At 52.9% G+C, this 27,670-nt stretch overlaps 11 protein-coding genes across 11 annotated transcripts; 9 read left to right on the top strand and 2 right to left on the bottom strand.

The window, feature by feature from the left end:
• Nucleotides 1–226: 226 nt before the first annotated feature.
• On the top strand, nt 227–2,436 carry BO95DRAFT_19593 (putative choline transport protein Ctr). Its single transcript, XM_025580992.1, has 3 exons — nt 227–1,176; nt 1,231–2,168; nt 2,238–2,436. The coding sequence occupies exons 1-3, from the start codon at nt 680–682 to the stop codon at nt 2,396–2,398; spliced, it is 1,596 nt and encodes a 531-aa protein (XP_025436889.1). The 5' UTR covers nt 227–679; the 3' UTR covers nt 2,399–2,436.
• A 2,237-nt stretch (nt 2,437–4,673) lies between these two features.
• BO95DRAFT_468869 (BTB/POZ domain-containing protein) lies at nt 4,674–5,449 on the bottom strand (the record flags this gene model as incomplete). The annotated part of the gene is made up of 2 exons (XM_025589395.1): nt 4,674–5,355; nt 5,403–5,449. 2 exons carry the CDS (start codon nt 5,447–5,449, stop codon nt 4,674–4,676), a joined length of 729 nt encoding a protein of 242 aa, XP_025436888.1.
• A 1,011-nt stretch (nt 5,450–6,460) lies between these two features.
• BO95DRAFT_447996 (pirin family protein) lies at nt 6,461–8,044 on the top strand. The gene is made up of 2 exons (XM_025587745.1): nt 6,461–7,169; nt 7,228–8,044. Exons 1-2 carry the CDS (start codon nt 6,710–6,712, stop codon nt 7,743–7,745), a joined length of 978 nt encoding a protein of 325 aa, XP_025436887.1. The 5' UTR covers nt 6,461–6,709; the 3' UTR covers nt 7,746–8,044.
• A 1,632-nt stretch (nt 8,045–9,676) lies between these two features.
• On the top strand, nt 9,677–10,421 carry BO95DRAFT_19410 (uncharacterized protein). Its single transcript, XM_025580975.1, has one exon. It carries the CDS (start codon nt 9,951–9,953, stop codon nt 10,341–10,343), a length of 393 nt encoding a protein of 130 aa, XP_025436886.1. The 5' UTR covers nt 9,677–9,950; the 3' UTR covers nt 10,344–10,421.
• A 2,412-nt stretch (nt 10,422–12,833) lies between these two features.
• BO95DRAFT_468867 (NmrA family NAD(P)-binding protein) lies at nt 12,834–13,946 on the top strand (the record flags this gene model as incomplete). Its single annotated transcript, XM_025589394.1, has 2 exons — nt 12,834–13,477; nt 13,532–13,946. 2 exons carry the CDS (start codon nt 12,834–12,836, stop codon nt 13,944–13,946), a joined length of 1,059 nt encoding a protein of 352 aa, XP_025436885.1.
• A 2,205-nt stretch (nt 13,947–16,151) lies between these two features.
• On the top strand, nt 16,152–17,804 carry BO95DRAFT_447992 (histone chaperone napB). The gene is made up of 3 exons (XM_025587744.1): nt 16,152–16,440; nt 16,621–17,463; nt 17,527–17,804. The coding sequence occupies exons 1-3, from the start codon at nt 16,317–16,319 to the stop codon at nt 17,631–17,633; spliced, it is 1,074 nt and encodes a 357-aa protein (XP_025436884.1). The 5' UTR covers nt 16,152–16,316; the 3' UTR covers nt 17,634–17,804.
• Nucleotides 17,344–18,689, bottom strand: BO95DRAFT_447991 (SNARE domain protein). The gene is made up of 3 exons (XM_025587743.1): nt 18,535–18,689; nt 17,809–18,470; nt 17,344–17,741 (listed from the first exon to the last, which is right to left on the bottom strand). The coding sequence occupies exons 1-3, from the start codon at nt 18,567–18,569 to the stop codon at nt 17,665–17,667; spliced, it is 774 nt and encodes a 257-aa protein (XP_025436883.1). The 5' UTR covers nt 18,570–18,689; the 3' UTR covers nt 17,344–17,664.
• Nucleotides 18,690–19,613: 924 nt separating this feature from the next.
• On the top strand, nt 19,614–20,768 carry BO95DRAFT_436761 (uncharacterized protein; the record flags this gene model as incomplete). Its single annotated transcript, XM_025585249.1, has 1 exon — nt 19,614–20,768. The coding sequence occupies one exon, from the start codon at nt 19,614–19,616 to the stop codon at nt 20,766–20,768; it is 1,155 nt and encodes a 384-aa protein (XP_025436882.1).
• A 482-nt stretch (nt 20,769–21,250) lies between these two features.
• Nucleotides 21,251–22,868, top strand: BO95DRAFT_486288 (uncharacterized protein; the record flags this gene model as incomplete). The annotated part of the gene is made up of 1 exon (XM_025590445.1): nt 21,251–22,868. Exon 1 carries the CDS (start codon nt 21,477–21,479, stop codon nt 22,866–22,868), a length of 1,392 nt encoding a protein of 463 aa, XP_025436881.1. The 5' UTR covers nt 21,251–21,476.
• Nucleotides 22,869–23,368: 500 nt separating this feature from the next.
• On the top strand, nt 23,369–25,870 carry BO95DRAFT_447987 (potassium channel family protein). The gene is made up of 2 exons (XM_025587742.1): nt 23,369–23,864; nt 23,917–25,870. Exons 1-2 carry the CDS (start codon nt 23,593–23,595, stop codon nt 25,673–25,675), a joined length of 2,031 nt encoding a protein of 676 aa, XP_025436880.1. The 5' UTR covers nt 23,369–23,592; the 3' UTR covers nt 25,676–25,870.
• A 760-nt stretch (nt 25,871–26,630) lies between these two features.
• On the top strand, nt 26,631–27,639 carry BO95DRAFT_468861 (3-ketoacyl-reductase-like protein; the record flags this gene model as incomplete). Its single annotated transcript, XM_025589393.1, has 4 exons — nt 26,631–26,667; nt 26,751–26,998; nt 27,068–27,271; nt 27,373–27,639. The coding sequence occupies 4 exons, from the start codon at nt 26,631–26,633 to the stop codon at nt 27,637–27,639; spliced, it is 756 nt and encodes a 251-aa protein (XP_025436879.1).
• Nucleotides 27,640–27,670: the final 31 nt, after the last annotated feature.

Genomic DNA, 27,670 nt, shown 5'->3' with positions numbered 1-27,670 from the left:
GACGGCTTTCGTCGGCCTTCATACCTTGACCCTTCTTTTTACTCACTTTTACCCCTCCTCTTATCCTTATCCTCTTCTCCTTTGATCCCGTCCTCCGTTATCCCTACTTTTAAACCTCGTCTGGATCCCTCTTCCTGCAACTACCCTTTCCTATGCAGCAACGGTTTGGGCATTGATACTCCACGCTGGCTTGGCTCTCTACTTCTCCTCCACCACCACCATTCCGCTTTTGTTGTTGATAGCTTGAGAGAACCACGCAACCCAAAACGCAGATTGAATTCTGTAAAACTTCCCTTGTTGTATCGCCGTATCGTCAATCAGAGCCCTATCAAGCAATCAATCCGTCTGCGACAGATTCAACTCATCAGCCCTTGCCACGGTCTCGCCTTTCCGGTATCGACACCCCCTTTGCGACTGTTTTGAAGGAACGGAATCTTTGCCACCCGCAGCAATTTCCTCGGCCGAGATCCTATCGGAAATTCACAAGCCCCATGCAACAGTGGTTTTGGAAGAATTGACTCTTCATCAAAGCCTCCTTCTAGGACAATTATCATTCCCACGCGATCATCTTGCGGCTACGGCAACCGTTGACCGACCCCTCGAGCGATTGCCCTTTGCGACAACATCACGTGCCTGATATATTCTACGCTGACCCCAATTGCTTCAAGTGTCTGGTACAATGAGCGACCTCGATTTAGAGAAGAAGCCCAGCACCGGGCAGGTGATGCCTAGGAGCGAGTCTGCATCCGGATCCGAAGATGCGGACGCTCTTAAGCTGGCCGAGATGGGCTACACTCAGGACTTGCAGCGCAATTTCTCGGTGCTTTCCCTGGTCGGAATTGCCTTCTGCATGTCCAACTCGTGGTTCGGTATCTCTGCATCTTTGATCACGGGTATCAGCTCCGGAGGCACGGTCATCATCATTTACGGCCTGTTGTGGATCACCTTCATTTCGTGCTGTGTGGGATCCTCCCTCTCGGAATTGGCCAGTGCCATGCCCAACGCGGGTGGGCAGTACTTCTGGGCCGATCAACTGGCTCCTAAGAAGTACGCTCGTTTCGCATCCTACGTGACCGGCTGGTTCGGCTACGCGGGTGCCATCTTTGCGAGTGCCAGTGTGGCCCTCAGTCTGGGATCTGGTGTGGTGGGCATGTGGGAGCTGGGCCATCCCTCATTGTATGCTTGTCTCCCCCTACCGGTTGCCCTCTGTAGTGCTGACCTCGATGATAGTGTTCCCAAACCTTGGCACACCGTTGTAGCGTACGAGCTCATCAACCTCTTTTGTTACCTGTTCAACTGCTGGGGTAAATTTCTCCCTGCGGTCGCCAAGGCCACGCTGTACATCTCGCTGCTCTCGTTCTTCGTGATTTTGGTGACCGTACCCGCGTGCGCCAAACCCCACGCCAGCGCCTCGTTCGTTTTTGGTCACTTCGTCAACTCGACCGGGTGGAAGTCGGACGGGATCGCGTTCATTGTCGGCTTGATCAACCCCAACTGGATCTTCGCGTGTCTGGACTCGGCGACGCACCTGGCGGAGGAAGTGCCGCAGCCGGAACGCAACATCCCGATCGCCATCATGGCCACGGTGGGCATCGGTTTTGTGACCTCGTGGTTCTACTGCGTGGCCATGTTCTTCAGCATCCAGGACCTGGACGCGCTGCTCAACTCGTCCACGGGCGTCCCCATTTTGGAGTTGTATTACCAGGCGTTGAGCAACAAGGCGGGCGCCATTGTGCTGGAGACCCTCCTGATCGTCACGGGTATGGGATGCCTCATTGCCTGCCACACCTGGCAGTCGCGGCTGGCGTGGGCGTTCGCGCGCGATCGTGGCGTGCCCTGCCATCAGTGGCTGTCGACCGTCAACGTGAAGCTGGACGTGCCCATGTGGTCGCACTTTGCGAGCTCGCTGATTGTCGCCCTGCTGGGTCTGCTCTACCTCGGCTCCTCCACTGCGTTCAACAGTATGGTCACCGCCTGTATCGCGCTGCTGTACATCTCGTACTCGGTGCCTGTAATCTGCATGCTGTACCGCGGTCGCGACAACATCAAGCACGGTCCCTTCTGGTTGGGCAAGTGGGGGTTGGCCGCCAACTACATCACCTTGGCCTGGACCCTGTTCTGTCTGGTCATGTACTCGTTCCCTGCCACCATGCCGGTGAACACTGGAAGTAAGTTACCTCTCATCCCCATCCATCCATCAAGTCACCAATCAACCCACTAACCAATCCTCCCCACAGATATGAACTATGTGTCCGCCGTCTACGGCGTCATCATCTTCATCATCCTCGTTGACTGGTTCGCCCGTGGTCGCAAATCCTTCCGTGGTAGCCAGAGTTGTGTCGAGGACGCCACCACCACCACCACCACCAACACCACCACCACCGGCCACGCACACTAAGCCTGAGCCGCCATCACTTTTACCTCTTGCTTCCTGCTTCCGAGTTTACATCATCCATCATTCATATCACCACCCATCATGCCAGCACCACATTTTCCGATTCATGATTAGCGTTGATCAGAGCGTTTTTCCCGCTGGCCCCATCTCGCCACCTGGTTATTCGGCCATTTTGCATATGACCTTGGATCCGTCTGGAAACAATCCCAAAAGGACTAGAATTCAGTTGGACTGACCACCACACCATCATAAACCCCCTTCTTGATCAAGCGAAGGGGAAAACAAAAACAAAGTTATGACCCCCAAACAAAAACAAAAAAAGAAAAGCTGTACATAGATGATACCGATCGATACGATACCCTTGGTGACGATAGTCGGATATAGACAATCAAATCGAAAAAAAAAATCTTCAAAGTGTTTCGTGCTCCCTGTTCAGTAGTCAATAAGTGTGTCACTGTAGTTAGTGAGATCCATGATCATGAGTCCTGTAGCCTGTTGAGTACCTAGGTAGATAGATTATCCAACCTAAGTAAGCACTGGCCAAGGACCGAAATCGATCAACCCAATGGCCATCCGTACCCGGATGAGACCCTGCAAGCAACTGGCAATCTGAATTGAACCCGAAACCCACAGCCTGGAGACGGTGCCACCGGTGGCAGACCCCCCGGCTTTTATAACTCCCAGGTAGGGGTTATAAAACTACTAATCCATAACAATAACACTAACTCGAAAAATCCCTCACATATTGATTATCGACCTGTCATGGGGGCAGGCACCAAAGCTAACCAAGCGATTTTTTTTTCTGCTGTACATGTGACCTTTCCGCACGGTAAGTTGGGTGGGACGTCGCAGGCTCCGGGCCCTTCTAGCCCTACGCCACAAAAGTCTGGATTACTCGGATTTTCACGTATCAGGTGGTTGGGATGAGATTGTTGATGGGTTTGGGATTGGGGGTGTTTTGGGTGATTGAGGGGGGTTTGGGGCTTCACCGTCTCTTTGAACGGGGGTTTGCGTGGGGTTGTTTTTGAGGGAGATATACGTGGTGTTGGAGGGGCGTGGCGTCGTTAGTATGTCTTTGTCGGTGAGGAGTGAGGGTGTCATGGGTGGAGAGTTGTGGTGGTTACTTACCTTGGTGAGAGGGAGTTTTGGGGGGTGTTTACTTTGTGGTGCAGTGGGCTTTTGCGAGGGTCGGGGAATGGGCTTGATGATCCAGGATTGTGTTGTGGTTGTTTGTTTTTGCCTGTGGTGATGGTGTAGTCGGGAGGGGAGGCTTTGGTTGGTGGTTTGTTGCTTTGGGTTGCAGAGTGACTGATGGTGATGGGTGTTTGGAGTGGCGGGTGCGGACTGCTGTGGATGCCAGTTCGATGGGGCAATGGGATTGTGGTGTGGATTGTGGGCTTGGAGGAAGCTGTCAACAGCTGTGGGCTTCTTGGGAACTGGCGTTGGGGGCGGAGAGTTGGAGCTGGAGTTGGAGCGTTGTGGATTGCTTCTTACGTACTTGACGCTGCGCGAGGAGCGTTGTAGTCTTCAGATATCTATTGCAGATGCTTTTGTAGCGTGCGACGTGAGATGGGCGCGTATGCTATGTCTAGGGGGACCTGCGTCCCGGATCTACTATGATGGCTGCACTCGTCTTCCTGTTTAGAGCCAGTATCCAATCAAACTCACTTGACGGTGGACTAAGTTGGATTCTAAGTTTTGAAACATAGGTGAACGAACCACACGAGAGCAGAAGCAGTGAGAAAAATAGGCAACATTTGACGCCATCACGTCGTTTGAGCGAGCTATGACTGCTATAATCACGCAGTGTGTGATCGCCATTCAGATGTAATAGATGACTAGAATAAGTCAGCAGTTGCAAGCATACCTTGCTAAAAGAAGTACTGCAAACATTAGAGGATGTTGACAACTTGCGCCTATGCTCTGACTTCAGATCGAGAAACACGGCAAAAGTCCGATGCATTTTTCCAGTGTTCAGTGCACCTTGGTCTAGTTCAGCTTTTATGGCGTTGTAGGTTGCATCTACAGTCGTGTTGGACGTAAATGACCTTAGGTTATCCACTCTGTCTTGCTATCACTACCTCCTGAGCTCCTGAAAGTAGTCGCATTCCATCTTGCCACCTGCAGACAAAGTCACTTATGCTTTCCAATCGGGGGCCTTCCTCTTTCATCTTTCTGTGCAAACGCATAACTAATTCTTCAGCCGGACTCCTGCTTGTAGAGGCAGATTCCATCTCTTGTGTTGCAAGCAGCACATCTGTGTCATCACCATGTCGAGTCATTTCAAAGGTACCTCTATCTGTGTCAGGGGGTCCGTGATCCAGATTCTTCCGGAGCGCGGCACAGCCGCAAGCATAGTCTCTTTGACCTCCGCCAGAAGATCTACTGCAAGTTCCGAAAACAGCACAAGCTCTTCGGAGAATTTGAATGGTTGGGCCCTCAAATATGGTTCCACCAATGCCATTATCAGAAGCCGACGTACAGCATTCCATGTAGGCAATTCTTCCACGACCGCCAGATGCCCTACATCAATATGCTTTACATTGATGCCGCGATACTTTGCTGGGAACGGGTTGCCGCGCTTCTTCCTGATTTCTGGAGACTCCGTGATGACCTGAATTATGCTCGCAGTCACGAGGTCTGTCAACTCACCCACGCCACTCATTTCGGCGAACCGAGCCAACTTCAAGAGACAGGTGATCTGGTTGCTGCGGTCCTCGCCGGGCAGAGTCAACTTGCCTAGATACAGCCATTCGATAAAGAGCTCAAAGCTCGGCTTGAAGGTGATGGTATCTTCTTGGAGGGTAGCAAACGAGGTCCTCGCTTCGGCGTAATTGCCCTCGAACATCTTCGAAAAGTAGGTAGACTTCTTGCACAGAAGAGCTTTGGACAACATGTAGGTCGGACCATCCGACCCGAGCCGGATGGTGACTTGAGGTCCGTGGTATAGTGGAAGTAACCTAGAGGCTAGGTCAGTATGTGTCAGTATGAAAGATGGCTCACTAACGTCTCTGCAAAGGTGTTCTTCGTTGCAGTCTGCGCTTTCGGGTTCATCTGGTGAGGTCGACATTTGTGCTTTATAGCTAGCTGACTGAATATCTCTGTCTCCTGCTTGTGAACACACGCCCTACATACGTTGAGAGATTAAGCAGTTGGTGGATTGCGAACAACGAGACTGAAAAGTGGAGGGGTGGTGAGAGAAGGTATGATATGAGGCGAGAGAAGTAATGAAAGTAGTGTGTTATGTAGTGACACGTTTCTGGAGTCAAAGCCTCTCCTTGTGAACGATGCGGGTAGGCAGCTATCTTCACCCGGGTATGTATTCACTGGTAAGCTGTTAAGTAGTCTCTCGCAAAAGAGCCGAACGCAAGCCTATCCAGTTTGCATGTAAGGCCTCCATGAGCCCGTCTAGATTCATAGTGTACCGCCCTCTAATTATCATCTCTGATACCCTAGTGCGATTTATCTCTCATCTCTTCAGTCAATATCCATGGCTGGGACAAATTGAGTGAGCATCTTTGGAGTATTACAATGCAGGTTGCAGTAAAACTGAGACCTCATATTAGGTTGGAGCTAGAAGCAAAGAACTAGGTATTACATGAGCCATTCAAGGTAAAGTAGCGATACTTCAAAGTGTAAAATGAGAACAACATTTCCAGGCAATAACCACTCAAGATCTGATCAGATGCGACTTCATGTCTTCAAGCTTAGCATCGGGAACATCGATAGGGTCATTATACATAGGTTCGTTGGTGATTAAGAACAACATGGATAGACCTCAAGTACATAACATGGAGCTACTTAGTAAAAAAATGTTCTTTAGCAAGACCACACCAGATGATGACAAGTTAAGGAGCAAGATTCTGAAGTTATAAGTTGTCAACATTCTAGATGGAAACGGTTACTGATTATGTCATCCATGATGACAGTGGCTAACATCACCCGACCAATCAGACAACTTGCCGTTCCATCAAAGATCTTACGGATGATTAACAAATCGTGGATCAGAAAAGATGCCCGTCAGCATAATTACCCAGAACTTATCAACCACTCTATAAAACGAGGAAGGATTTGACAGCTCAGAGGCTAGAATCTTCTTACTCAGTAAAGCACAATTTCTCCAGCCACTCACAGTGCGCAAATGGCCGTGATTCTTTCATCAGCATTGCTGTGGGAAGGAGAAAGATGCCCAGGGGCCCTTAGTCAGTCTTACCCCATGCTTACAGACGGATCTCCGCCCCGCCTGGACCTGCAGCCCACTAAAACTATAAAGCCGATCATCGATCGCAGCGACAGAGGGAATAGTTTCTGAAAATGCACATCACATTCAATCTCATCTCACCACCCCTCTATTCACTGATCATCCTCGCTCCTCTCATCTTCTTCATCACCAAAGCAATTATCTCGAACAACACTTCCATCGAAATGTCCAAGCCTCTCGCTCACGCCTCCATCGTGGCGCGCCGCTCCAGCGAGCGCGGCTACGCCGAACACGGCGGCTGGCTGAAGACCTTCCACACCTTCAGCTTCGCCAACTACTACGACCACAAGTTCAACCAGTTCGGCAGTCTGCGCGTGCTCAACGAGGACCGCGTCGCGGCCCGCAACGGGTTCCCGACCCACCCTCACCGCGATGCCGAGATCTTCAGCTACATCCTCAGCGGCGAGCTGACCCACCGCGACAGCATGATCAAGAAGGGCGCCGAAGGTGCGCAGGGCAAGCAATTCTACCGGATGAAGCGGGGTGATGTACAGTTCACGACCGGCGGTACAGGTATGTATCTCCCGAACACAGACTATCCTACAATAAGCTAACCAGAACGATAAAACAGGTATCGCGCATTCCGAACAGAACGAGTCCAACAAGCCAGTGCACTTCCTTCAAATCTGGGCTCTCCCATGGAAGTATGGACTCAAGCCGAACTACCACACGAGAACGTTCGATGAGGCGGCCAAGCGTCAGGGGTTCGTGCATATTCTGTCGCCGCTCGCGGCGGGTCCCGATGCTACCGCGGCGGAAGAGGAGGCGGCAGTCCCGAAGATCCCCGAGACCATCCCCATCCATGCGGACTTCGTGATGGGGGCCGGGATCATCGAGCCCGAGAAGACATTCCAGTGGACGGTCGGCGCTGGCGATGCGGTCACCCAGAAGAAGAAGAAGCGCAATGTCTACATCCACCTCCCCATGACCAAGGGCGGCAAGGCGAAGATCAGACTCGACTTCCGCGACAATGCGGTTTTGGAAGAGGGCGACGGCGCTTTCATCACCGGAGTGAATGCCGGAGATGTGCTTAGCGTGGAGAGCGTCGGAGAGGCGGAAGCTGAAGTCGTTGTCCTGGACAGCAATTAGACGTGCTTTGGGGACTGGCGTTTCTAGACGGCGTCTGGTTTGTTCAGGCTTGGACCAGCACGGTTGTTTTCGTTTTATAGGGTTTCATGTGTTTTTGACTATAAATTATGGCATATGTACCAGCGCTGTATTTATGATTGACTTTTAATGAATCTTTTGGTTTACCACGACTACCAAGTCCCCATAGAAGCCTTTACGACCATTAATGCGGAGAGAGGTTTAGTGAGCCGTGTGGTACGTATTGTTCGTTCCCAGATGACCCGTTAATGGAAGTGGCTAGTCCAGCAATCTATCCTTCATGAGTCGTAGCTGCCAATCTTTCTCGGAAGACGATCTCTTCCTAACCATCCTCAATGATTGCTCTAGGGCTCTCCGATCCACTCGCATCCATTTGATACTTCCACCGAACCATCTTCTCAATATTCTGGGCCCTTTAGTTGTTATGGGGTCGTCATAGTCCATTCGAGCTCACTCCGTTATCCCTGTCCACTCATCCACCATTTTCGAGCGTCGCGTCCAACGCAGCATGGCTCTTCTCTTGGACCCCAGCATCTCAACCCATGCGCATCTCATAGAATGGATTTGCTACGGCCGTCACGAAATCAGAGACCCACGGACTGGCTGAAACACATCTGTCGACAAGCCAGGCCCTCCAGATGAACTCGGCGACAGCGACAGCATAACTGAGACTCAAGGCTATGAAAGAAGGAGGAGAGTAAGGAGAAAGGAAAAAGGAGAGAGGAGAAAGCTTGTCCAGCCCCTGAATCCACCGCAAGAACGCAGCAGAAGGGGATGCAAGATCTCGAATGACCATCTCGTTGTCCCCTGCGAATCACAGGGACACCAAGCAATCAACAACGGCTGGTCCTTACCGAGCCCCGCCAAAAAATCACCTCATCCTCAGCGCATCTGATAACTAACATATCGATTAGATCTCAAAATGTGTCACGACCGGTGGCGAGATCCTGACCCAACTCGCAACGGGCTGGACCGACCGCCCGAACACACTCAAGACAATCAGACAGTCAGTTAGACAGACAGACCGTCAGTCAGTAACAAACACAAAACGTGCTATCCTCGGAGCGGTCCGCGGTTCCGAGCGGACAGTCCGACATTAAGGTAGACCGATTAGGCAGGTCACGGGAGTGATAATGCCTCAAAAGAAGCCGCCTCGAAATTGCCCGCGGAGACATCAACCCAAAAAAAATTAGCACGGGCTTTGAAAGAACCGGGGTCATGCACGCACCCTCTCACCGGAGAATGGGGACTGGATGGAGCAAACGCACCATGACAGCATTTAGTCTCCCAGTCCAGCCCCAGCCCAGCCCTGTATTCACTACACTAGAACGTCGCAAAGGTGCCCTTGCAAGATAGGCCAGCGGCTAGTCCACGATACCCCGCTTCCTATTGCGCGATTACTACCACTTACGGGGTAAGTATTTTGCTGTTTTAGCTTTATTGGGGTTCAACGGATTGTGCAAGAGACTCTCCATTGGTATGAGTCATCAGATAAGCAATCGTGGTTTCTTTCTCTCCCTCCCCCAGAAAAGGTGAAATAACCGCTACAGCTGACCCCGCCACCTCGGTCTAACGGGGCGGATTGTCCGGAGGGGTTGATTCTGGGGAATTCCCCCCGGTTTTCAGATCGTTGAATCATGGGTACACGTAGGGATGCTGATACGGAGGACACCGACACTGACACGGACAACCGGCGCCTTTGCTCACTTCCCCCCAACGGAGTCCGTTAGCTCTGAAAACTCCGACTATAGTACCCATCCAGTTAGCAGCTAGAAAAAATCTTCAACTCCTGGTGATTGTGATCAAGGATGAGTGACGATCCGCTTCATCCGAGCACCGTACCCAGTCTTGGCAAGTTGGCAGGGACGCGTGAGAATGTGCGGCGCACGGATTGGCCGGCGTGAGGGGGGAATCCATCGCCGAAGGATATGGGTCTGGAGACTGGAGCAGAGCGTGGGTAGGTTGATGGCCGACGGGGCATTCGCTATGTCTCTCAGCTTCTCGGCTGCGATTCGGTTTTGACCGAGATGCGCCGTAGGTAGTGCTCTGATTACCTGCGGCCCTGTCAATCTTTTCTTCAGAGACCTCCCACAGTCCCTAGACGTGATAAGGATGAACGAGTAGTTTCTGTCTGCCTGACAGTTTCGATATAGTTCTCAGGCTAATCGCCAGTTAGCGTAGGCGGTGATGGAATTGGGATGGCTTGCTGGTGGCCCGAGGGCGATCCGCGTGGTTAAGTTGTGCTGCTTTTCTTCCCCGCTCTGCCAAAGACTCGCTCTCTCATTGGCCTGCCACTGCCGGGATCGGATCGTCTTTGAGGGGGACATTTTAATTGTTCTTACTCTTTTGTCAATTCAATTCATTTTATTCTTGATTTTTTTTTATTTCTCCCCCTCATGGCTTTCCATCAGCCTTGATCGTCGCATTGATACCTTTGTTGGAATAACTCCTCTTCATGCTCGACAGGTACACCTCCTGACCCTTATGTCATACGCGACAGGGGGGCAGCTCACCTACTCTCTAGAATTGAGTTCGGAAATGCTTGCCTCTTCAGCGGACAGTCCGGGGGGAGGGGGGTAGAACAACAGCATCAACAACCATAACATCACCTCTTCAAAGGATGCCGTAATCCCTGGCTTCTTCCTTTCACTGCTCTCATGATGCCATCATTCGGCCATCATGGGGGACGAGTCTTTTGAAGTTCGCCTTCCGACTACGCTTGAACTGCATCCCGAGTTACGTAAAAGTAAACCCAGTCAATGGCCACGCCAGAACGAGTTGGTGGATGGATGTTTCTGGCGAATTCGCCTTTCCAGGCCCTGAACTACGACCACTACTGTCAGGGCTAAGTTGATAATGGCGATCTCGTAGACTTGCCTGATCTGCCGACATTGACGGCCATCCCCGGGGGTCAAAATGGGCGTAGACGCTAGAACGAGGCCAGGGAAGGTGGGATATAGATGGAGATGGCCGACAGACAGGAAGCCTCGAAGAAACTAGAATCATCAATCAAAGCTCTTATTCCCTGACCAGCCATACAGGAAAGAAGCGAGCACGAATTACTAAATCTCCCCTACCCTGGAAAAGGATATTTCATCCAGAGTTTTCAAGCCGCCTGACATGGCCCATTTTATGACTGATTGTCATTACTCGATATAAACCACCTCGGAAACCACATCGGATCGGACTCCCATCACGGGACGAGGCGTGAAAGCTCTGCCTTCGTCATTTCTGCAACAGTCGTCTTTTCTTTTTTTTTTTTTCTGTAAAGCACGATTTGAGGCATTTGAAGAGCCGTGTACTAGTCTAGTCTGCGACTCCATTCTTGTGTGTAGTGCGCGGTAAACCCCAGACGATCCCAATCCAGACCAGTCGGCTGTGTCTCCTAGGGTACATGGTGGATGCTGCAATTCTTGCTTGTTGGCTCCTCAGGTCCCCATCGTGTCGCAAAGACACACAGACCGCAGTTACTTATACAGCCGACAGCGCGTGCCTTCCCACCACCTCTTTCCTCTTGTTGAACTGTAGTACATCGCGTCACCGACTTACCTGGGAGCCTCCCTAGCATACATAAAGTATCGTTCCGCATCAAACCTTCATACCTACCTACTACCTATTGCCTGTTCTCTGCCCTTGCCTCCGGTGTGGTACCCGGAAATAACATCCCCCTCTTGTTCCTGGATTTAGCAAGATCCTGCTGCGTCTCTCGAGGCGATCCTCGTGCATATATCGACTGTTTCTGGCCAGCAGGGCTGATTAGGGTCTCCTTTGGTTGTGGGTGCGAATCTCGGAACCAAGCACTGGGCCTGATCCACGGGGCTACACTGGGAGATTTTTTTTTTCTTTGCAGTTTGCAGTGCTATTGTGGATATCAGTTTCGGCTTCAATTGTTTGGTAGCACGGGAAATTCTTGTAAGTCTGGTGTTCAATTTTTTCCTTGCCGGGCCATTATCATTTGTTCTCAGTATTTTTCTCTCCCCTTGTTTTTCACCTGGTTATTATTACTTGACTTTTTGAGGGGAGGGGAGGCTTTGCGTTATCGGTGCCCACTGCCCACTGCCCACCAACGTGAGATCAATTCCCTCACCTGGCGTCAGACCAGGCCTCCCGGGGGTGGTCCACAAATCCACATTGCTGGCCCATCTTGGAGTATCCGGTGATTCTTATTATTCACATTTCCTTGCCCTGGTCAAGGGGCATTCGTATTGTGTGCATTGAACGGCCCAGAAAACAGCGCATTTTTGTTATCCATTAACTAACCAAAACTCCCTGCTCTCGACGAGTCAGTGTGGTGTATAGTAACTTTAGTCTCAGCTGCGCCGATTTGGAGGGTTTGAGAAGTTGGAGCATTATCGATTATCGACAATCCCGCCGCGCCATCTCCAACACTTTATTTTTATTTTTTTTTAATTTTCTTTTTTAACACTTCTTTTTTTTGGCTCTACTTCTCCTGGCAGCGGAGTCTTTTTAGTACGCGGCGATTTCCTCATATTTTCTGCCCGACGGATATCATCCCAGGAAAGCAACTTCCTTTCATCTGCAGCAGCAGCAGCTATCTTTAAGGCTTGCATCATCGATCTGTTCAATTGCGGCATAACTGGACAAATCCGTCGCGACAACAGGGACGACTAGCCCACTGAGCTACATAACAAATAATTTCTCCTTCTCGAACCTCGCCTTGGAGAAGTTGTTCAATAGTGAACAGTGATCTCCACGTACAATTTCTCCTCTACCCCACCGTGCCGCCGTTCGTTTCTCCCTGCTTTGAACCACCGCTACTTTGCTGCACTAGTCACAACGTGCGCTGTGTTGGTGGCATACCACCTGACCTTGTCTCGGATTGAAGGGAACTACATTTACTTGCATTGGCCTGCTCACCGATCAAGTACTGCTACTACTTCACTTACCTTGAGCTCCTACTTCTACTATTGATTTTCCTCCCTCGTGTTCCTCTTTACCCCGCATCCTCTTTTCTTTCCTCCCGCAGCCCGTCGGAGGCTTTTTTATTCTTTCCGCCCTCCACATATTCTTCTTCCCCTCCTCCATCTCCTACCCCTCCCCCTCTTCCTCATGACACAACAAAAGAAGACCATCGCCGTGGTAAACGCGACGGGTCGCCAGGCTGCGTCTTTAATACGCGTGGCCTCGGCCGTCGGACACAATGTGCGCGCTCAGATCCATTCTCTCAAGGGCTTCGTCGCAGAGGAGCTGCAGGAGCTTCCGAATGTCACTCTATTCCAAGGCCCGCTGCTGGGCAACACTCCCCTGATGGACGCATTATTCGAGGGCGCCAACCTTGCATTCATCAACACCACCTCACAATCAGGCGACGAAGTCGCAATCGGCCGCGACCTCGCCGACGCCGCCAAACGAGCCGGAACCATCCAACACTACATCTACAGCAGTATGCCCGATCACTCGGTACATGGGCCCTGGCCTCCGGTACCGCTCTGGGCCCCCAAATTCACCGTCGAGAACTACATCCGTCAACTGGGACTTCCTTCGACCTTTGTCTACGCCGGAATCTACAATAACAATTTCACGAGTCTACCCTACCCCCTCTTCCAGATGGAGCTCATGCCGGATGGAAGTTTCGAATGGCATGCGCCCTTTGACCCGGACATTCCGCTGCCCTGGCTGGACGCGGAACATGATGTGGGCCCCGCGTTGCTGCAGATTTTCAAGGATGGGCCGAAGAAGTGGAATGGACATCGGTAGGTTTGACTTGTTGTTTGTTTGTGATGGGGAGACGGTACTAACGACCACAGTATCGCGCTCACATTCGAAACTCTCTCTCCCAATCAAGTTTGCGCTGCGTTCGAGCGCGCGCTCGGCCGCCCCTGTCGCTACCTGCGCGTCCCCAAGGTCGAAGTGAAAGTCAACATTCCGCCGGGCTATCGAGAACAGCTGGAGGCGATTGAGGTGGTGTTCGGACAGTGCGACGCGCCTTACTTCCCACAGCCCGAGTTCTCCCGTCCGGCCGCTGGATCCCCCAAGGGACTGGGCCCCGCCAATGGCAAAGGCGCAGGCGCGGGAATGATGCAGGGTCCCGGAGGGGTGATTTCGCTTCGTGTGACCGACGAGGCCCGGCATTTATGGCAGGGGTGGCGCGATATGGAGGAATATGCGCGCGAGGTCTTCCCGGTGGAGGAAGAGGCCAACGGATTGGACTGGATGCTGTAGTGGTGGGAAGATCATGCCTAGTCCCGTCCAGTTTGAGCCGACGGGCACGTGCGCCGGTGTCGGTGAGTCTGGCTTGGCCCGTCACCTGACCGATGGCGCGATTGGTTTGCGATAAGGGGAGGTTACATTACATCCCATCGATTGATGGCCTGCCTGAACCCAACCTCTGGGGCTTTGACCGGTCGGACTTTCTGTCGAAGTCCTAAATCCCTCGCTCACGACCGACACTTACAACACTCTACTCACCGCTTTGCAATCCCGCCTGTTGGCGTGCATTTTCTGGTTGTCTTTTCCTGCATGCATGCATCACCGGCGAACTGGCCTGGGTTTTCCTTATCAATGTCTCTTGGGGCAAGAGACATTCAAAAAAGAGAGAGACAGAAGATCTATACCTTAATGGGAAAGCCACAAACAAGAGGAATGAAGATTTGAGGGCGTCGCCGCTCTCAACTCACCTCCGGAAAAAAGTTTATTTTATTTTTGATTTGATTCTTATCATAATATTCTGGCTGAAACGCACGTCACGACTATGCAGGCATGATACTGGACATGTCGGATTGATTTTGAGGGTCATAGTCAATCCGCACGTGCCAAAAGTTTCTTTTTCTTTCTTCCGTTGTCGCATCTTCATATCATTTGTGTTTTTGATATGGAATTGGTGTTGCTGTTTTGTGTGTGTGTGTGTGTGTGTGTGTTTGTGTGTGTGTTTGCTTTTAGTTAATTTATTCCCCTCGGATGCTGTGAGCATCGGCGGCTACTGATTTATGAATTTGATATTCTCAGAATTGATCTGGGTTGAGGTCTGGAGATATGTATTTGCTTGTGCCGCTGGATATCATTATCCATGCTTCTATTGGAATAGGCCCGACTATTTTAGGGAGATGGCCATGCAAGACACGCAACAAGCCAGTCCCGCTGTCCACGGAGTATAGAGATGTGATATTCATCGGTAACTTCGTCGACAGGGCTTGGTATCTTCTCCTATCACCACGACAAATACAGCCCCAGACAGGGATTGGGCAAGTGAAGGAGACCTCTGTACGCTGTCACCTCTATAGCACAGAAAGGCTAGCTAGTCATCTTGCCTGATATTTGGCCTGAAGATATGCTATGCATGCACAAGTGTCGTAGCAAATGACGTCACTCCCCAACCCTCCACCAACATTCAGACAATCCGAGTGACAATCAATAGTATTCTATCTTTAAACAATAGATGTCGACTACAAGAGTAGCGTAGAGCCGTCCAGCCCGTAAGGAAAACTATACTGTACCTCTATCAAGCACATTTACCAAGTAGTAACAGAAAGTAATCACAGCATAAAAAACTTCTATAATCTACTACTAAGTTACCTTAACCCGCACAAAAAATTCGAAAAAGTTCCCCACTCACAGCGCGCCCATGAAACTAAATGTAAATGTAGGGAAAAAAAAAATCCCAGCTAGGTAAATTAGTCTAGCCCCCGACAAAAAGCACCTGAAACAGTGGGAATGGCGGTTAAGGATTCCCACTTTTCTGTGTGTGCACGCCAATCATGATGGGATTGATTAAGGGGTAGGGGATTAGCTTATTCCGATACTCACTTCTTGGATAATTTCACTAACTAGGGAGTTGCATTAATTCAAGACCTCTAGCAGAAGGTGAGGTGAGTGGAAGGCAGAAGGCGGTTTGTTGGACTTTTTTTTTTTTTTTTTTTTTTCATGTGTAACCCCAACCCCGTGCCTGTGCCCGTGCCGGTCCCTGTTTGTTAACGTTCCGAGTAGGTAGAGTTTTTACTGTCGAGGAAGGATTCGAATTTGCAATGCTACTCTGCTATACCTGTACTTGTATCTTACCTTTAATACCCCTTATGATTACTGTAGTAGCTGAGTCTGGACCTTGAAAGATACTCCTATCTCTCATTTTATTCTTCCCGGAAAAGCCATGCTGTAAGTTACCTGGGTAGTCTATAGGAAGCAGAAGCAGCCTCCCGTACAGTACCAACAGCAATCTAGTGTAGCAGTGAGAGCCTGCCTGGAGCTGAGCCATACGCCCGCGCGGCGGCAGTAGTTAGTTACTAAATTAGGGTAGTTAGTTAAGTTAACCAGTTAAGCTTAGTTAGTTAACTTAGCTAGCACCCTTAGTCAGGTAGGTCAGCTTCCCGCCCGTCCACCTCACTTTGAAAAACCCGGGGGTGGGAATCCGCTTTGCTCTGCTTGACTTTCAACTTTTTTTTTTTTTTTCTCTCTCTTTTCAAACCGAACCACAACTGCCTAACTCACCTTTAACTTTTCCTTGTGAGGATTGGATTTACTGGCTTCAAACAGTATTGATCCTGATTACGAACGCACAAACCCTTACGCACATTCTTAAATATCTTATAGCGAACCAAAATGTCCGCCGAAGAGCAGAACCAGTCCTTGCTGGAGCGCATCCAGCGGCCCGAGGTGAGCAAGGAGACGCAGAAGAAGATTGCGCTGGTGGAGCAGGAGTTTATTCAGGCTGAGGTGGAGCAGCGTGAGTTTCTTATTTTCCTTTTTTTTTTTTTTTTGTAGACTGGGTGTCGCAGAGCTACGGAGCTACGGCGTTGCTGGGTCTTGAAGCGATTCGCAATCGGCCATTGGGCTGGAATGGCAGCTGCTGCGTTCTTTCTTCTATTGGGCGCTGTGATACTAATGCTATCTGGCAATGCTGCAGTCCGCCACTCGACCCTCCTCCTCCGCCCGCTCTTCGCCAAGCGCAATGAGGTCATCTCCTCCCCCGACCTGCGCGACACCTTCTGGACGCGCGTGATGCTCAACGCCCCCGCCGAGGTCGAGGAGCACATCACCATGACCGACGCGACGATCCTGGCCTCCACGCTGAAGAACCTGACCGTCGAGCGCTTCGAGGTCGACGACAAGGGCGTCGGCGAGCCCCGCAGCTTCCGTCTGACCTTCGAGTTCCGCACCGGCGACGAGAACCCCTACTTCACCAACGACAAGCTGGTCAAGGACTTCTACTGGCGCAAGCAGGTCATCACCACCGCCAACGGCCACAAGCGCCACTGGGACGGGCTCGTCTCGGACCCCGTCCGCATCAACTGGAAGGAGGGCCAGGACCCCACCAAGGGCCTGCTGGACGCCGCCTGCGACCTGGCCGAGGCGGAGAAGAAGAAGGACGCCGACACGGACCGCAAGGAGCTGAAGGAGTTCGAGGCGCTGATGCGCAAGCGCGATGAGGTCGAGGCCGACGAGGAGCCCCAGGGTGAGGATGAGGAGGACGACGTGCCCCCGGATGCGGACCTGAGCTTCTTCGCTTTCTTCGGTTACCGCGGCAGTGATGTCACCGAGGAGCAGTCCAAGGCCGCGACCAAGGAGGAGGAGGAGAAGTTCGAGAAGCTGCGCAAGGGTGAGGAGGTGGGGGAGAATGAGGAGGACGAAGACGACGAGGACGATGATCTGGAGGACGACTTCGAGTTCATCGAGATCTTCCCCGGTGGCGAGGAGCTGGCCATCGCCGTTGCTGAGGATCTCTGGCCCAATGCGATGAAGTACTATGGTAAGTGTGGTGGCCTCGACTGCATTTTTTCTCATTCACACTGGCTGACTGACGGTGGTCTAGTCACGGATCAATCCATCGAGGAGGTCGACTACAGCGATATTGACGCGTCCGAGGATGAGGACGACGAGGAGGAACAGTCCCGTCCCCGCAAGAAGACCAAGGTCTAAAATCCGCGGACCGGACGAAACTTCCTCCCCTTCAAAGCACAAGGAGCAGGATCAAGAGGAGGATTAGAACGAATATCAAGACCGCGATGGCGAAGGAGGACATTGTATCTAATGGCGGGACGATCAGTATTTTCAGATAGGTTGGATAGAACACCCAAAAGTTGAACTTCCTTACCTTCATTCTTCCGGATGATATGTTTCAATCGCGACATCCCGTTCTGTAGTTTGCCCCCGACCCGATCGGCCAGGGTATCCACCTCGTCAATCATCACCGCTTGCTCCTCCAGCTCCCGCCCCATATCATCCGCCTGCTGCCGGAGATTGCCCACCGTCCGAAACACCCCATCCAGCTGCTCATCCTGCTCATGCATCAACTCCATCTGCCGCTGCTGCTCCATGGCCGCATAGTAATCATCGCCCCGCTCCCCGGACGGCGACAGCAGACCCCCGTCTTCCTCATCAAAATCCGCCGGATTCGGCAGATGCGAGGACCCCGCACCACCGCCACCACCGCTCGCCGCCGCCGCGGCGTCTGCCGTCGTGACCGCCCGCTGCAGCTCCTGGCGCATATTCTCGATCTCCGCGCCCACCTCGGTGACGAGACTCCGGCGACGCTGGACCTCTTCCAGCTCCAGACCGAACCGGTAGGGATCTTGCTCGATGGCGCGCACGCTCTCGACGAGGTCGTCCAGGTCGGCGGTGAGGTCGGTCAGCGTGGTTTCGAGCTCCGAGCGCGCTTGTTGCAGCTCCGGGTTGCTGGGGGATTTGGCGAGCGAGCGGATGCGCAGGTACGAGGAGAAGAGCGGTCGCGTGGTTTGTAGGGTGGAGAGGACGTCCCTGATTTTGTTTAGCTTCGGGGTGGATTCACTTATCGGTGTTTAAGGGGATTGGGAATACTTACGCTTGGACTTGGAGGAAGGGGTCTGTGTAATCCATGATGAGACAATTTGGATATTGTGGTGTATGCTATGTAGAGGGATAAATAGGGCGGAGGTGTGACAGGAGGGTAGGGTGTAGGTGGGTAGTAGTTAGAATGGGATGGTTGTTGGATTGTCTTCGAGATGTTGTTGATATGGGCGATGGTGGCAGGATCCCCGGCATGACGCTGGATACGGTCGGGCGGTGGGGAAGGCGGTGGTAGCATTAGTAGCAGTAGTGGTAGCGGGAGGAGGGTCTGTGCTTGTTCCCGCTTCGCTGTAGTTATGCAAACATCATGGACTACATACAGTACATTGTTATGTAGTATTCTCTTCTCAAGCAGGGCACGGAATGTGTGTGTCATCAGTCTGCTAACCTGCTGGGATAAAGGGATACTGATAGTAAGTTTCAGAGGAAGAAGAAAATTCTTCTGCACTATACCACATATCACTGATATGTAACGAGCCACAACAGTATGCGTGATTCCAGAGGACCCAGAGCACCCGGCTCTTTTACAGCTACTCTTTCAGGGTGGCACCTAATTTCGGGATCATGCCAATCTATTTCACTGTTGACGGCGAGCCTTGATTATAATATAGCGGTATCGTCAGACGCTAATCGCAGCCAAACATGTGCAAGAACCATTTAGCAGATGGCTCTACAATTCCCAGGCACCCAGATGGAACTTCGACAGAAGCACCAGAAGGCTTTAGTAAATAACTCAAGATGTGCCCTACTCCACACAACCCAGCGTGAAGATGTATCACCGCTGATCCGACCAGAGGCACCAGATACCCATCTTTCTTTCAAGTCCACAGTTGTGAAAGCCCAACAAAGAAAGTCCACATTGCGCGCGGAAGTTATCTCTTCAGTTCTTGAAAAAGTGAGACATTATCCCCTTTCCGCGACGATTATCTATGAGTATGAGTCGGTGCTCAGTAAATATAAAACAACCAACATAATACCCTTTTTCAAATGAGAGTCAACCTCATGACACCACGATAACAACCGTCAAGCCACAACTTAAAGATACAGGGGATCAGCAACTCGAAACCACGGACCATGTCTAACGACCGCGATTATACCTCCGGCGATGCTCCAGAACGTGCTAGGGTCTTCAAACTGGAAGACCTGCCCATGGACATCTTGTATGTGATTGTTGAACAGATGAACTACTGGGAGCTAATGAATTTCAGGTTAGCTGTTCCAGCCTTGAGCGACACTCTGAGAGGCCTGCTGAAGAAGCGATGCCTCAAGTGGGCTCTTCCCTCCAAGAAGTATTACGAGCGATTCACTATGGTTGACGAGAATGGGTTACCACATGAAAATCACTCGAATTGGTCCATCAATCACAGACCCGAAATTATACCACAGCCCTTTGTACAGGCGATCATCCGCGGCCATTATCAAGTCGTGCAGAATGTGCTGGATGCTGGCGTCCACCCCCACAGAAACTACGATCTCTTTGGAAACTCATTCTGGCATATTGCTGTGCGAACCCGAAACCTCCAAATGATCCAGATCTTTCTCTCCCACCCGGAGATTGACGTCAATCAGAAAACGTGGACCGGGTACCAGGCATTAGACATGCTGAGCCCGGAGCAACGGCGGTATCTCTCAGACGATTACCCAGCCCTTGGGAGGATCATACATTCACGAGTCACCGACAAGCCCTGGACGGCGACTGTGGGGGGACATCAGAGGATCATTCGGCTTCTGCTCGAGAAGGGTGCAGCGTTTTCCTCAGCCGATTGCTTCATCCATCTGGTCCGACGCCCGGACGGGCCGGAACTTCTCAGATTGGCAATCCGAAATGGCCTGTACAAGGATGGCCGCACTACGGACTGGTACACGCTGTATAAACATATCTCACGCTGTATTCAAAAGCTTTCGGTGAACATTTTGGATGTCATAGTGCAAGAAATCCCGGAGGTGCTGTCGATGCCCGGGCTCGGATTGATGCAGGATGCACTTGGACAAACCTCGTCCCCGTACTGTAAACACGCATCCCACAAGTTCGCCGCGTACATGATACGAAAGGGATTCTGCCTCAAGCTGGGTTATCATTGGGACAGAAACGAATACCCTGAGTTGGCGTTTGTTCTTGGTAAACTGGAACCGAATCCTAAATTCTATGGCTCGAAAGTCCTGCCCCGGAACGTCTGGAGGAAATGGGCCTCGCTTCCTGAGCTGCTGCTAGAGCGGCCTGAGTTGTAGAAAGATGGCTTTGAGGCATGGAGGGACCCGGACTTGATTCTAAGAAGCCCACTCCGGGAGGCTCTGGTTGCCAGAAGCTGGGACGAGATCCGAGCTTTGCTCAAGGCAGGCCCTAATCCTTGAAGTTGCAGGGGTTTCTTTGATGGCTGGCGTTTTCTACCTGCCAAGACTATTGTAGAAAGACAGTTCTTACTATCTGTATCACTTTTTCAGAGATTCTAATCTATCATTGTAATATTCTTCCCCTGTCTATGTTTTGCACTCATCTACTATATGAATATGAAGTCATTTGCCATGGCGTACTAGTGCTTCTGTAAAATCTTTTCTAGTTCCCAATACTGTCGTCACCAGGTGTCATGATAAAGAGGACTGTTGCGTAAGACAATCGCTGGAGTTCCGAAGTCACCTGATGACCGCGCCTGGATCACCTCATAGTCTAAGCGACATGTCATCCTCCATCTCCAATAGCACCTTGTCAGTCCTGTCATTTCATTTTCTTCAATTTGAGACATATACTCTGTTGCCTCTTTCTAAGCCTACCTGTGACAAATGCGCTGGCCAACGGCGAGAACTTGTGCCATGATCTTTTCACCTTGCCTTGCGGCAATATCACAAAACGGAGACAAAACGAAGCAGCAACCTAACATGAAGAAATGGCGTATTGCTCTCTAGCCTCTGATACCGGCAACTTTCTTGAAAAGTGCCTCTATGTCGGCGACCCTTTCAACAAGAAACGGAGACGCGCATCTATATAAAAGACCCCAAGGGTCTACGTCTCGCCGTCATGAAAACCCAACACCACCCCACCGGACCAGCGCTGAACCACAAGCCACGATGGCCGGAAAACGTCAGAAGGTTCTCGAGTTTTTCGAACGACACCACGGTCGACGCCTCAGGAATCAGCTGCTGCGGGTGTTCAAGACGCTCAACATCGGGCTGGCAGCGCTCCCGCCCGAGATCGCCGTGCAGGTCATCTTGTACGCGGACACAGACACGCTCCTCACGCTCCGACGCACCTGCAAAGCCTTCCGCGACATGGCCCAGGAGGAGGTCGTTGCGCGCTGTCGGGAGACGGTCGTCCCTCCGCAGGTGACCTACGACGCGATGATCATCGCCAACCAACATGACAACCGGCGGAGCAGTCGGTATCTGTGGCATGAGAACCCGGTAAGCCAGCCCCTCGCTCGCCTGGTGGCCCAGGGCCGGTACGACGCGGTCCGGTTCTGTCTGGAAGACGCAGGGCTCGATGCTAATCTCTACGACCTCAGTGCCAGGCCGTTGCTGCACATCGCCGCCTTCTACGCCCAGGTCCCCGTGGCCCGGCTGCTGCTGCAGCGCGGGGCCGACATCTTCGCCACGGCGCGGGTCAACCGCAACACGGCGCTGGACTTCGCGGTGTGCCCTGAGCTCAGCCACGATGAGTTCGGGCCGCCTCTGGGCTATGGGATCCGGAGCTTTGCGCGGGACGCGATGGTGCGACTGCTTCTCTCCGAAGGGGCCCGCTACGCCACGAACGCCGGGCCCGGGGCCCTGCCCTACCTGTGTAGGATGCCGGATTACATCAACCTGCTTCGCCAAGCGTACGACAACGGCACGTATCTTAGCGATGAGGCGATCGCGCGTCAGCTGCTCCTATGCGATCTGATGCCTGGGCTGGTCCCGCCCGTTGTCGCCGCCTTGCCGGAGGCGCTGGGCCCGGTAATCGTGACGGCATCGGGCAGGTCGGCGATCGAAGCGGCCTTGAGCCTGGGGCATATGGAGCTCGCCCTGGCGCTGATCAACTGCGGGTTCCCCTTGAATCTGGGGCTCAACAAAGACCAGTACCAGTACCCAGAGCTCTCGTACCCGTTGGACAACCTGCAACGCAACAATTTCCTCACGCATGTCTGGGACCGACAGGTTGTCATGGCTCTGCTGGCGCGACCACAGCTCCAAGCGGCCGGGTTCGGACAGTGGATCATCCAGACCGGCCGCTTGGAGCATCTGATCCTCGATGAGCCTCTAAACTACCAGATCCGCACACGCAACTGGCCCATGGTCAACCAGATGTTGCGGATGGGCTGGGGCAATCCCGCGGGCTATGCCGAGGAGCTGTCATGAGTGTGGGACTGGACTTATTTAGACTGCGCGACATTGTAATTACCTGTAGCTCTTGCTTGTAATAATCGGTTAATCTTAAATCTAGATTCCAACTTAGCTTTTCGAAGAATATTACCTGAATCTCTCTTCAGCTTCATCTGTAGAGGTAAAACCCGATCTTGTCTCTCACAGTATTGTCTTCAACGATGACTATCATGTGAAGTACTGTACTTCTCCGACCAGGCGTCTTCCCTGACGCAGGGCCAGGAACCAGAGCACCAACTATTTTCAGCGTTTCATTTGTGAATAGAGACAAGATCAATCAAGTTCTTGCGGGATACTACAGCCACTACAAAAGTAGACGGTAGGAATCAACCGGAATGACATCATGTCCCAAAGAAGGGGAGGTCTAGGGCAAGCTGTCAGGGTTGGTGGGTCACGGGAGCTCCATCTGGGCGGGCGTCATCTCATCTGGTCCCGTCTTGCCAAGTCAAAACAAGGAATTCACTTCCACTCCTCCACCACCAATGAGAATCCTAACGTGTCTTTTTCCTGGCCCCATCCATTGCCTTCGAGATCGGCATCTCTATATATGACCATGAGAAGGAGGTCTCATTCATTATCCCTGGAATTTATCATTGATTATATCGCCATGAAACCTCTTTTTTGATTCCATAGGACTCTCCTGGAGTCACTCCTAGCCAGAACGCGGCCGTGGCCTGCTTACTCTCAAGACAAAGTAACCATGCCGGATAGCTCGTCAAGCCCTCACACGCAGCAGAAGAGGTCGCTTGGAGAGCGGCTTCGAAGCCCATTCCATCTGAGACCGGCCGACGACGATGAACCGCAAAACTGGTGGATAGCATCGACAGCAATCCCGCTCATAGCTGCCACAACCGCTCCCTTGGCGAATGTCATGTCCATCGTGGCGCTAGTTTCATCATGGAAGGTGACAGTTCTGAGCCAGACCGATTCGTTCGGGCAACCCATCCAGAAGTCCTTGGCAGACCCACGATGGTAAGCCATCTGTAACCTTCCGACTCACAGCATCTAGCCCTAACCTGACTAGGTGCATAGCTCTCAATGCGACGTCGCTGGCATGCGGCTTGATGGGTAACTTGTTCCTCCTGTTCAACTTCACCCGGACAGTGCGGTACATCATTGCGTTGCCTGTATCGATCATCCTCTGGTTTCTCTCAACCTCCATCTTGATCGGTATCACAGCCGCGATGCATGTCTATTCTCCTCCCGTACCTCCCAATGAGACGTACTCGCAGGCCTACTGGAGTGCAGTGATCGCCGCAGTCCTGTACTTTATCCTCGGTGTGATACTACTGATCAACATGCTCGGATATGTTCTCGGACACTATCCGCAGTATTTCGCATTGACCGACGGCCAGCGCACGCTCATTCTGCAGACGACGGCTTTTGTGGTGTGGCTCATAATTGGGGCCGCGATTTTCAGCAATGTGATCGGCATCTCCTTTGCAGATGCGCTATACTTCTCGGACGTCACCATCCTCACGCTGGGATACGGCGACATCACCCCCACGACTCCGGTGGCAAGGGGTCTCGTCTTTCCGTACGCGGTCATCGGCATGATAATCCTGGGTCTCGTGGTCAACAGTGTCCTGCAGTTCGCGCACGACATCCAGTACAAACAGGTGATACGCAAACACGTGGAACGCAAACGCCGAGCAACCGTCAGCCGCTCCGTGTCCATCGAGCCCGGGGCGACCTCCCAGCTCGAATACAAACCCCGGCGCTCCGGCCGGCCGGTCCGCACCACGATCGACGCCTTCGCCTTGATGGGTCGTCCGAAGCAGGTCGTCATGAAGGAGGAGAAAGACCGATTCGACGCGATGCGGGCCATCCAGCGGGAAACGCTCTTCTTCCGCCGGTGGTACAACCTCGTGCTGAGCTTGATCATGTTTGGGATTGTCTGGACGATTGGCGCGGTGGCCTTCTGGCAGATGGAGAACATCACGTACTTCCAAGCGCTCTACTTCGGCTTCTGCTCGCTCCTGACGATCGGGTACGGCGACATCACCCCGTCGACCAACGCCGCCAAACCCTTCTTCATCGTCTGGTCCCTCGTCGCCGTGCCCACCATGACCACGCTCATCTCCGAGATGAGCGACACCATCGTCGCGGGCTTCAAGCACGCCACGGACGTCGCGGCCGACTGGACCGTCCTCCCGCAATCCGGCCGCTACGCCAAGTTCGTCCGCAAGATCCCGCCGCTGTACACGGCCCTCAAGCACCGCGAAGAGCACAAGCGCGTCGCCGAGGGCTTCCCCATCGGGCCCGCCACCGACGAGAGGGGGGATCTGGAAATCGGCGCCAAGCGGGTCAGCGACTTGTCCCCGAGCACCAGCCCTCAGGACGGCGGCACCAAGCCCAAGGCAGAAACCATCGATCAGCTCGAGACCGAACCGGGCCCCGCCGATGCCGACGAAGGCCCCGTCTCCAACATCCGACTGGCGCAAAAGCTGGCGCTCGCGATCCAGCGCACGACGCGGGACGCCCTGAACGCGGAGCCGAAGCAGTACACATACGAGGAATGGGTCGAGTTCACGCGGCTGATCCGGGCGACGGACCCGACGTCGAGCGTCGAGCTGCGCGAGGACGAGTACGGCGTGCTGAACTGGGACTGGATCGGCGAGACGAGCCCCATGCTGGCCAGCCAGACGGAGCCCGAGTGGGTGCTGCACCGGCTCTGCGAGAGCATGATCCGGTGTCTGGACGCGACGGCCAAGACCCGCGACCGCGAGGAAGACGAGCCGACGCTGCGGAAGGAGCGCGCGATCAAGTTCGCGGAGGGTTGATTTGGGGGTGGCTTTTATCTCTTAGTTTGCGGTGATATCATTCCTGGTGCCCAGTATTCTCTCTCCTGCATTGGATCTGACCCCTGGACTCTCTGCATATATCCGATTCTAATGCATTCATATATTCGACTGATTTATCAATTGGACATAAGTTATTAATCATCGACTTCGACGGTGTATTGAACTTCCCCCCTTCCATTTTCTAGCCATAGCATACAAATCAATCGTATCTCAAGTCCTGTACAGTACTGTACCCTCGAACTTCAAACTCGTCATCTCATCCCAACCCCAGATCCACAATCAACAACCAACACTCAACACTCAACAACCAGAGACCGAGAACACCGAGCATGCCGAGCACTGCTCTCCAGTCCTCCTACGTACAAAGCCACCCACCCAACCCAAGAACTGAACTAGCAACCCCTCTCTTACCCCGCCTCCACCTCCACCTCCACCTCCAGAACTCACCCTCCCCGTCACCCCGGACCCCGGACCGAACCCCGCATCCCGTATCCTGGTGGCACAGTGCTGTGCTGTGCTGTGCTGTGCTGTGCTGTGACGCTGTCCCACCTGCGAGGCGAGGCGGGGTAAGTAACCCACCTAAGGGCTAGAACCGACAAGCTGTCCGACAGATCATCAACCGCACGGGACAAGACAAGATTCTCCGCTCCAGCTACAATAACCCAGCCATCTACCCACCTCCCCTCCCTGTCTCCCTCTCACCCTGATTCTTTTCAAAAACGCTCGTCGCTGGACTTCACCCATATCTCCAGGTTCGTTTTTGACTCTCCAGGGAAGCGATGCATGGGATATACGATTGAGCTTGATACAGTTTACAGCCTCTAATCTACCCTATACTTATCAACCACCACCAAAGACAAGAGCCAGCACCACCAATCCTCCGCTCCAATATAAGCCCCTCCAACCGTATCCTACCCTACCGCAAACACAAAAAATGCCCCGTCTAGACGGCAAAGTCGCCATCGTAACCGGTACGTTCTCGTCCCCCCCATCCCCTACCCAACACCCAACACACACACCCAACCTCAAACCAACTAACCCACCCCACGCAAAGGAGGAAGTTCCGGCTTCGGCGCGGCGATAGTGCGCCGCTTCCACCAAGAAGGCGCCCGGGTGATCATCGCGGACATCAACGCCGCGGCCGGGGCGGAGCTGGCAGCCACGGCGCCGACGGCGCTGCATTTCGAGCGGGTCGACGTGACGGTCGCGGCGGACTGGGCGCGGGCGGTGGCGGTGGCGGTCGAAAAGTTCGGGCGCGTGGATGTCTTGGTCAATAATGCGGGGACGACGTATCGGAATAAGGTATCCTCTTTGCTGTATTCGAAGAACAGGGAGGGGACTGGGTCATGCTGACAAGACTGTCAAACACAGCCAACGGTCGAGGTCACCGAGGCGGAGTGGGAGCGGGTGTTCACTGTCAACGTGAAGAGTATCTTTCTCGGGAGCCAGGTGTTTGTGAAGCGGCTGCTGGAGCAAGGGGGCGGGGGATCGATGATCAATATCTCGTCGACCGGGGCGACGAGGCCGCGGCCCGGGTTGGTGTGGTATAATGCGTCCAAGGGGGCGGTTTCGAACGTGAGTGTCCACAACCTCGTGGCTTTTGGGGAGGGTGGCGTCGATTGGTGGTGGTGGATGCTTGGAGACGCTGCTGATGACTGCTGATCAAATGACGACAGGCAACCAAAGGTCTCGCGGCCGAGTATGGTCCGCACAATATCCGGGTCAACACCGTCTCGCCATTGCTGTCGGGGACCGGGTTGTTCTCCTTGTTCACCGGCATGGACGATACGCCCGAGAACCGGGACAAGTTCATCGGGAATGTGCCCTTGGGACGGCTGACGGAGGTAGACGACGTCGCCAACATGTGCGTGTATCTCGCGAGTGACGAGGGGAGCTTCGTCAATGGGGCGGAGATGATAATCGACGGAGGCAAGTGTATTTGAGGTTTTCCGGCGACGCGCGGACTGGGGAGTG

Source organism: Aspergillus brunneoviolaceus (genome assembly GCF_003184695.1).
Source record: "Aspergillus brunneoviolaceus CBS 621.78 unplaced genomic scaffold BO95scaffold_103, whole genome shotgun sequence".
Taxonomy (NCBI): Eukaryota; Fungi; Ascomycota; class Eurotiomycetes; order Eurotiales; family Aspergillaceae; genus Aspergillus; species Aspergillus brunneoviolaceus.
This window is presented reverse-complemented; position numbering and strand designations above follow the sequence as displayed.

Excerpts from the sequence above, each read along its gene's own strand:
- BO95DRAFT_19410 (XM_025580975.1), top strand. The coding sequence starts at position 9,951 with ATGGAATTGGGATGGCTTGCTGGTGGCCCGAGGGCGATCCGCGTGGTT.
- BO95DRAFT_19593 (XM_025580992.1), top strand. The coding sequence starts at position 680 with ATGAGCGACCTCGATTTAGAGAAGAAGCCCAGCACCGGGCAGGTGATG. Across the intron at positions 1,177-1,230 it reads GAGCTGGGCCATCCCTCATT|TGTTCCCAAACCTTGGCACA; the intron begins GTATGCTTGTCT and ends CCTCGATGATAG. Across the intron at positions 2,169-2,237 it reads CATGCCGGTGAACACTGGAA|ATATGAACTATGTGTCCGCC; the intron begins GTAAGTTACCTC and ends TCCTCCCCACAG.
- BO95DRAFT_447992 (XM_025587744.1), top strand. The coding sequence starts at position 16,317 with ATGTCCGCCGAAGAGCAGAACCAGTCCTTGCTGGAGCGCATCCAGCGG. Across the intron at positions 16,441-16,620 it reads TCAGGCTGAGGTGGAGCAGC|TCCGCCACTCGACCCTCCTC; the intron begins GTGAGTTTCTTA and ends GCAATGCTGCAG. Across the intron at positions 17,464-17,526 it reads CAATGCGATGAAGTACTATG|TCACGGATCAATCCATCGAG; the intron begins GTAAGTGTGGTG and ends ACGGTGGTCTAG.
- BO95DRAFT_447991 (XM_025587743.1), bottom strand. The coding sequence starts at position 18,569 with ATGGATTACACAGACCCCTTCCTCCAAGTCCAAGC. Across the intron at positions 18,471-18,534 it reads CCCTTCCTCCAAGTCCAAGC|GGACGTCCTCTCCACCCTAC; the intron begins GTAAGTATTCCC and ends AAACAAAATCAG. Across the intron at positions 17,742-17,808 it reads TATCATCCGGAAGAATGAAG|ATACAATGTCCTCCTTCGCC; the intron begins GTAAGGAAGTTC and ends TCCCGCCATTAG.
- BO95DRAFT_447996 (XM_025587745.1), top strand. The coding sequence starts at position 6,710 with ATGCACATCACATTCAATCTCATCTCACCACCCCTCTATTCACTGATC. Across the intron at positions 7,170-7,227 it reads GTTCACGACCGGCGGTACAG|GTATCGCGCATTCCGAACAG; the intron begins GTATGTATCTCC and ends ACGATAAAACAG.
- BO95DRAFT_447987 (XM_025587742.1), top strand. The coding sequence starts at position 23,593 with ATGCCGGATAGCTCGTCAAGCCCTCACACGCAGCAGAAGAGGTCGCTT. Across the intron at positions 23,865-23,916 it reads TCCTTGGCAGACCCACGATG|GTGCATAGCTCTCAATGCGA; the intron begins GTAAGCCATCTG and ends TAACCTGACTAG.